Source organism: Alnus glutinosa, chromosome 9 (genome assembly GCF_958979055.1).
Source record: "Alnus glutinosa chromosome 9, dhAlnGlut1.1, whole genome shotgun sequence".
NCBI lineage: Eukaryota > Viridiplantae > Streptophyta > Magnoliopsida > Fagales > Betulaceae > Alnus > Alnus glutinosa.
The window spans coordinates 3,590,510-3,598,991 of record NC_084894.1 but is presented as its reverse complement, the minus strand read 5'-3'; the positions used below and the strand labels follow the sequence as shown (position 1 = coordinate 3,598,991).

The window sequence follows — 8,482 nt, the reverse complement described above, 5'->3', positions numbered from 1 at the left end:
AGTCAACTATACGCTCTTGATCATTTCACCAATTGTGAACTATCGCGTCAATTTATAAGAAAATTATAATAAAAACAACAAAAAATTACAGTTTAACCCTCCAAATTGTTAGTCCTTTTGCAAGTAGCCCCACAAATTTCCAACGCTTAAACCTTGGCTCTCTAAACTACCAAAACATTTCAAAAAGACCAATTTTCTCAAAATATACCTATAATATTCCTTCCCCGAGTCATTTTTAAATTAAAAATTAATTAAAAATAATTAAAAAATTAAAATTTTTTTTTAAAAACATAAAATTATATATATATATATATATATATATATATGGGTGTTTGGGGGTTAGAGGTGGCTCTTAGGCCACTCCAAACACCCATACTTTTTTTTTTTTTTTTAAAAAAAATGATAAAATAAATTTTAGTTTTTTAATTTAATTTTTATTATTTTTTAATGTAAAAATGACACGTGACTGAAATACTATAAGCATATTTTGACAAAATGAGCATTTTTATCGGAGTCCAAACGTTAGTAGTTCGTGAAGTTACTAACAAATCGGCTAACAGTTTGGAAAGCTAAATTGTAATTTTTTCAAAAAAAAAAATAATAATAATAATAATAATCTTCCGAGCATTTTCCAACTCCTCGAAGAACTACAGAATTGTACCTTGCCCGAAAGCCTTTTTCCAAGCAGGCAAATTCTTTGGATTGATTAAAAACCTATATTTTAATTCTCCATGAACTGCAAAAGCCTTTTTGTTACAGTTCGATAAGAATACTTACATTGGTATGAGAGAGAATTGTGAAAAACAAAAGAAATTTAAGAAAAAAGTTGGAATAGAAGGGAAAAAGAGTATAAAACACAAACTTTTAGCTCAGCTTGAACAGCTTTGCGATGTGTGTATAAATATCCAATAATCCAAATAGACCTAAGCATAGTGGGAACCAAATTTCTGGTGAACTGAATTGGTGTCAATTTACCCAACTTTATGAATCGTCTTACAATGGACCAAACCAATCCAAAAATCACAATCACATCAGAAAATGCAGCCGCTCTTTTGCTCCCAAGCATTATTGTAATCCTAGCCATCGAGCATAATCCACCCACCTGCCATGGCAAAGTTGAAAAAGGTCAGTCATTGAGGGAGGAGAAACAATTCTTGGCAAAGGCTATGTCAGAGAAGAGTAATAAATTCTCACAATAATGAGCCAACGAATGTGTTGCCGGTCCGAACAGCAAAGCAAATGGCACTCAGCATAAGCTTGTGCTTGTGTAGCAAGGGTTCCAAAAGCCGCTGTTCAATAACGCCAGCTAGAACTTGGTATCTGTAAAACAGCATTACATTCTTGATAAATATTTTAGGTCTGACAATCCATATACTCCGTCAATCTATTTCACAGTAACAGGCTAGAATATTGATAGATTAGATCCACATTAAGGAAGCATTTACGTGTCTCACAAAAATCAGTCATTCCATTGAATCTTAAACAGCATTTTGAAATGATTCCATTTTATCTCTCTTAGAGCTTTTAGGATTACCTATATGACATCATTACAATTCTGCAATATAATTTCCTTTCCCCTATAAGTTTATTATAAAAAGAAAATAGTACCACTCTAGTATAAGGCAGTAGTACACACGAGGAGAATTCTCGAATCATATCTAATCATGCCTTCACCTTTGTCTTTGTAACGATTCTAAATATGGACTTGGGTCATTATATGTTATGCAACAAAAAATAGAAGTTTTCATACTAGAGAAAATAATCCTCAACACCCACATCATAAAAATGGTTTTCATGGTAAAATGAGATGTTCACCCGTATTCAAATGTCGAGAAAGAGAGGTTCGTATTCTTTTTTCTTTTTTTAATACTGTATGTTCTGGACTCTATAATCTTGTAGGACAGTTTTTTTCAGGATAGACTTGACAAGTTTCCTTAAGAGTGTTTGAGAATTGGAGATACTTTTAGGAGGTTCTAATTGGGATGAAAATCACAACTCCATATATCATAATTGAGCAACCAATGCAAGTCCACATTATTATCAAAACCGTCAACATAGACAGTAAATATTATCTTGAATTGTAAACACTCTAAAGCACATGCATCTGGAGATGATTATAAAATTAGAAATAGAGGCTGCATGAAGTACTGGATCACCGAGAGCCGAGAAACTGGTATTAATTAAAACCTACATACCGAAGATTGCTAGAAACCGCCATATAGACACCATAGGCAGCACTGGTGGATAGTATAGGCAATGTTTCCTTTTCCACTTCAACTCCAGCAGCCTTATCAACAGCCTTTCTCGCATTGATCAAGGCATTTGTAACAGCTGTGCCAACCTAAATTAAATGAAATTCATTAAACTCCAGAAATTGCATTAATGTTGCTCTGACTTGCATAATATCTCTATGGGCAAAACCAATTCCTTTAAACATCCATTGACAACATAAACAACAAAACTACAGAAAACATGACTAAGTACACAATGTAAAATAGGAAGATAACTAGTCCACTTATGCCTTAACAAATGAATTAAATCACCCTAACCTGAGGTTGGGTTGAATATATTGAAATAAAGATAGGAGGGGCTATGCCAAAAGTTTTACAGGTAACAGTTTAGTCCTCATATTTGGACATGGGGTGGGTGCACCTTAAACCAACCCGACTTGTCAAAATTCAAAGCTTTAACTCTATATGCTGCTAACCGCAATCTCCCCAACTTATTGATCCCAAGAGCAGAACAAGATATAAAAAGAAGTATATTGAATGCAACAGCTCTTACACACCCGCAGCATACTTAAGCTTTTCTCCTTTTATTAATGGATATATATACATAAACAAGCATATCATATCAATTAAATTAAAATTCAAGCTTAATAGAATTTACAAGATACACAAGCAGACAAGGATTTATTTGAGAGCAACAGGTTCTTTAGTAGCTATTTAAATTATATAAAACAATCGGTTCCCATTGAACAATAATATGGTATCCAAGTTACATATTTTCATAGTCTTATGCAGTATAGGTTGCACAAATGACATCCATTTGGAATTTTCGCCCAACAAAAACATTGTAAATTCAAAAAAGTATAATGTGTCTAAACTTCTCAACTGAATGTCAGATGCAAAAAATTCTTCAAAAACCTATTTCATTAACATATAAATTAGTAACCATGCGTTTCTTTCACTGTTGAGAAAAGAAAAAAATTATCAAATTGCTATAAAAATGTGTTCTTTATTATCCATTTTTATACTTGGTACTTTTCATCGTTTTTTCCAGGTATAGATGGAGGCTGAATGAGGGGGAACAGAAAGGAATGAATCAAGAGAATATCTTAGAATCCCCACTTCAATTCACCAGGATTCTCTCCAGGATCAAATGAGATTTGAATGGGAAGTTCACTGCTAGAAAGAAAAGGACCAAAACTTACTTCTTCTTTTTTGGCTTAACCAATTTTTTTTTCTTATTTTTATGGTCCCTACATTTGATCTAAATAACCTAATTTTTATCTCATTAATTTCCTCTTGTGGGAAGTGTATGAGTAAGCAGCACAATCAACTTCTATAAAAGCTTCATTTAACCATTTCTTAACAAATAAATAAATAAAATCTAGTGATGTAGCACTTTGCAGAGCATCTCTCAGCTGACAGAAGATCATAAATTGCAAGAGGATATAATAGCAGCATATGGATGTTGTGTGTAGGGAAACAGAGCACCTTTCTTGATCAACAGTTAAACAATTAGAAAGCGACACTTAAGAGAATATGAAGAAAAGCAAAAAATCTTGATTAAGTGCACAAAGCTATCTAAATTGAAGAACCTCCCAAGAGAAATACAACAACGTACTAACCAGTGATGAAGCGGTGCCAACTGCAAAAAGTTTTGTCCCATTCCGCTACACAATTCAAACCAGAAAATATAAAACATGCAATTTCATTGTTGTTAACTTGAAACTAAAAAATGTGGCGATTCATTTTAAGCAGCATATTCAAGTTACTAAAAATTTACTTACCACTATTGCACCAAATCTCTGTAAAAATGAATATGATGTTCCAGCAAGGGCAACCTGAATTTAAGGACCAAAAATAAGTAATCAAGTGTATCCTTTAATTCACATAATCTTGGCAAACTGTTCAAGTAATTGCATTTTTCTATAGGGAAAAAAACTCTAACCTGGAATGCATTATCAGGGCAATTATGGAAGAACTTAGCAATTGATCCTGCGCCAGTTGCAAGTGCTGGTCGGAGAGAAACAGTAGGGGCAGGAAGATAAACAAGCATAAAATCTGCAATTATGGCCATTACCTAAGAAAGGTAATGACAGAGAAAGGATACTGTTAAAAGATATTACATAGGATGCAAGAGGTCTCTTAATAGTTATACGGCAGGGCATAAGGGAGGAGGGGTTTGACCAAAAGAGCACCCAACTCCCTTGGCAAATCTATGGCATCAATAATTTTAACAATTTCCTCTAAATAACACTTCAATTCACTTTTTGAGAGTGCTTGGTTCTTGAATAGGAAACAATCCATAAGATAATGAAGCCCCTAAAGAAATCGTTGACTTCCATAAGACAATCTGTGAAGAGGAGGCACCTCATTAGGGCTTCATCTGTTATAAACCAATCGGTACGACCAGATAATGAACTCAACCTTTCAAATGGATCTAAGCACATTTCTAATTTAATATACAAGATCACCAATGAGCATGATAGATGAAGATAATATCATTCCAACCATATGAGTGGACCTATTTTTGTGATTCAATTAATTCAAGATTTTTCTCTGTTATTACTATATAAGAATGTTCTTAAAATATTGAAAGGTCTTAATTCTTACTAGAATCCACCATTCAAACAAAAAGTGCAGGGAACCCATCAAATCTTGTCAAGTGAGTGCCCATCATATATTATCTCTTTTAACATATACTTGGAAAAAAAGCATTCGCTTTGAAGGTTGCGAAATAAATAGTCCGAAGTTAGAAATAACGTTGCCCAATAATTCATATGACTGGTAAGCAATTTTAAAGAAAGTGGATCGCTTAAAAGATTTAAATCTGCATTGTAGAGTCATATGCTTAGGACCAAATACTGGAGGGCACCTGTCTCATTTGGACTCTTTGCCTCTCCATAGAGTACCCATGTTGAAAAAACAAGCATGGATGTCAGTGTGCCTACAGGAGACCTCAACAAAATGGAAAATCTTCGGAAAACATCCAAATCTTACACCTGGACTCACCCACGTACAAGTCCAACATTACATGGAAAAGAACTAGAAAAGTATTCTCATTTGCATTTAACATGAACAATAAAATGTAAATTAAATTACACGATTCAATATACTTGATACCATGAACACATGTCAAATTGAGTTTCCCCCTCTCTGCAAGGTATTGATCAAAGATTTTGAAAACAGAAAAGAAAAAAAAAAAAAAAAAAAAAAAGAAAAAAAGAAAAAGAAAGGCCACTTGCAGGCATCTCTCGGCCATCAATTTCACTTTATACTCATTCCTAAACTAAAAAGATCGACGTTACATTTCAGATTTTCTTAGTCTCGGTTATCTAAAACCATCATATTCTTTCTTAATATTAACCTCTACTCTAATGACTTTGTCAAGTAAGACAACATTGTCTACAAATAAAATATGCCAGGGAACCTCTTCCCGATCATGTCCAATAGCAAATAATGATGCAAGTCCAAGCCTACTGTCATATTAAATTACAAGAACAAACAAACCAGCAACTTTGACAGCACATGCAAGGGAATTACAGCAGTTAGTTAGTGGGGCAAATGAAAAGTACAATATGCAAATTGAAGAGATATATATTTGATAAAAACATCCATACCACATCTGCAAAAACAATTTCCAGCTCATCGAAAAATTTCTCTCTCCTGCGTTCATACTCTGCAGCAGTCTAGAAAATAAACCAAATGAAAAAGGTATTAACAATGCTATTAAAACAAATAAAGGGTTAACCACATTAAACACGGACCGGGGGAAGGAGAAAGAAGGAAAGAGCAGTTCAAACTTAATATAAAAATGTGTTCCTACAGCATATCATGACTAGGTATCCATCAAAAGAACATTTTTCTGGTTTACTATGATAACAAGATGATATCAGCGCATCACATACTTTTTTCAATGTCGTCTATCTATAATCTCAATGTTTCTAATACCTAAAATTACATTCTATGTCCATAGACCCTGTCACATATTCTTTCAGTGTTAGAAAATGCATACATAAATAATAAATCCTTCCCCATTTCCATTTGAAAAAAAAAAAAAAAAAAAAAAAAAAAAAAAAAAAAAAAACAGCTTGCACACACATCACCCCAATAGGTCAAATCAATTCCCTAAAACCCCATTTTCATCGGTAAATCCTTTTCCATCATCACCCCATCTCCAAATTGATTATTTCCACTTCACCCAAAACCTACGTGCTAAATTTAATCACTTTAACCATTATTGACTCTACTGTATGGGCCGAGTCTCAGGCTGAGGCCCAACACAAACAAGCAAGCAAACAAACAATAAGCATAACTTCACTGTCAACACAGTCAACCTTGGTGAAGATCCCGACACCGCACTCCATAAAAATTTTGGCGAGGAAGAGGTCGTCGGCCAAGAGGCGCTCCTTGAACCCCCCGAACTGCATGAGCCACCGGAGGATCCCGGACTTCTCCATCTCCAGGAACTTCTCCACCACCGCACCTGGCACCCTCCCTGCCTCGATCGCCGATTTCAAGTCCTTCGGCAGACTCTCCAGCACCCTCCCAGCCTCCGCAAGCACTATCATCGCCTCCTCCCTGTTCTTGCCCCCCGCATTCTCCCCTTCCCCCCCGCCATCCCCGCCGTTGTTCCCGCCGTTGTAGTTGTTGTTGTTGTTTTGGTCGCCGCCGCCGCCTCCAGCGAGTACTGCGTCGCTTCGGGCTGAGAGTGCATGGATGACCGGGAGCTTTGGGTGGTGGCGGAGTGAGGGAGTGGGGGGTGATAGGGTGAGCCGGAGGTGGAGCAGGGGTACTGCTGATGAGGATGACGCGGAGGACGAGAATGGAAGGTTTGGATTGGAAAAAGCAGAGAGAGAAGAGAGAGAAGGGTTGAAGCAGAAGGCGATCGCCATTGTTGTTGATCTTCGGTCTCTCTCTCTCTCTCTCTTTCTCTTTCTCTGCCTGCCTCTTGAGGGCGCGGTGCGGGCGTTTCTTCTTAGGAAGAGAGAGGGGTCTGTTTGTTTGCTTGCTTGTTTGGTTTCTACTTCTTAGAAATTTAGGAGGGGTTTTGCGTTGGACTACGATCCCCCACCTCTCTTCTCCAGCGCCTTAACCTCACGCTCCAAATGCGCCCCAATATTATATATTATATATTAATACCCAATCACGGCTTTATTTCACTCCCCACCAAACTTTATTTTATTTCGTCTAAATATGTTTTTTAAAAATATAAATAAAATCTTCTCTTTTTTTTAGTGGGAATATCTTTTTACTTTTGGTGATACTCAAAAGCTAGAGGCTAGAAAGATGGTTGTCACTTTGGAGACCATTAAAGATATGCTGATATGAGAATCCACACTTAAAAAAAAAAAATTAAAAAATAAAAAGATATGAGAATCACATTAAAAGGTCTAAAATGTTTTCCCAACTCGCATAACATCCACTTATTATAATAAAGAAAAGAAAATATAAGAAAGCAAAAATGAATATTCATTTGAAAAATGGAAAGCAATTCAACTACATTTTTTTTTAATGTGATTTCGGTTTTTTTTTGTTAGAAAAAATGTTATAAAGGTAAAAAATATTTTTTTTGGTAGGGTTTACATTTGAAAAATTCATAGCATTTTTCATGATTCAATTTTATTCTATAGGTCATATTCTCACATATTATTATTATTATTATTTTTTTTTTTTTTGACATGTCCACACAAGAGGGGGAGGGGAGATTCGAACTAGTGACATCCGCTTCATGAGGCGTGGTCCCCAACCGATTGAGTTACCCCTTGGAGACATATTCTCACATATTATTGTGTATGTTTTATATACACACATATTCAAATATTAATTTTTTCATATTAAGGAAGAATTGTCAAATATAATTCTAACCTTCCATGCTTGATAAAGTTAATGCTATAAATTACATTTTTGTCACATAATTACATTCACAATACTAACGTGGCAGTCTTAATTAATCCTTTATATAAAGTATAAAGTAATGTTTCTTACACAACAAATGTAAACACCTTGTACAATAACGCTGACGTGTAAATGGTTTTTTTTTTTTTTTTTTAGTAATGTTTCTTGCACAATTCTTACACAACTTTTGTACGACTCTATTTACTTTTTTTTTTTTTTTTTTATGATCAACCATTGGATTTATTTTTCTACACGTATACCCTAAATATTCAATTGTTGATCTTAAAAAAAGTTGTTAGAGTTGTATAAGAGTTGTGAAAGAAACATTAGTTTTTTTTTTTTATACGACTTTCATA

The 8,482-nt window shown here is 34.8% G+C and overlaps 1 protein-coding gene across 1 annotated transcript; it reads right to left on the bottom strand.

Annotated features, from left to right (window-relative positions):
* Positions 1-813: 813 nt before the first annotated feature.
* Positions 814-7,317, bottom strand: LOC133877787 (protein RETICULATA-RELATED 4, chloroplastic-like). Its single transcript, XM_062316200.1, has 8 exons — positions 6,566-7,317; positions 5,849-5,917; positions 4,177-4,308; positions 4,016-4,069; positions 3,854-3,898; positions 2,196-2,341; positions 1,195-1,320; positions 814-1,102 (listed from the first exon to the last, which is right to left on the bottom strand). Exons 1-8 carry the CDS (start codon positions 7,121-7,123, stop codon positions 1,066-1,068), a joined length of 1,167 nt encoding a protein of 388 aa, XP_062172184.1. The 5' UTR covers positions 7,124-7,317; the 3' UTR covers positions 814-1,065.
* Positions 7,318-8,482: the final 1,165 nt, after the last annotated feature.

What these genes read in the sequence shown, in the direction of transcription:
- LOC133877787 (XM_062316200.1), bottom strand. Translation starts at nt 7,123, where the DNA reads ATGGCGATCGCCTTCTGCTTCAACCCTTCTCTCTCTTCTCTCTCTGCT. An exon ending in AAATTGTTTTTGCAGATGTG is followed by an intron (nt 4,309 to 5,848) that starts GTATGGATGTTT and finishes TACCTTTCTTAG; the next exon opens with GTAATGGCCATAATTGCAGA. An exon ending in AGAGATTTGGTGCAATAGTG is followed by an intron (nt 3,899 to 4,015) that starts GTAAGTAAATTT and finishes TGAATTGTGTAG; the next exon opens with CGGAATGGGACAAAACTTTT.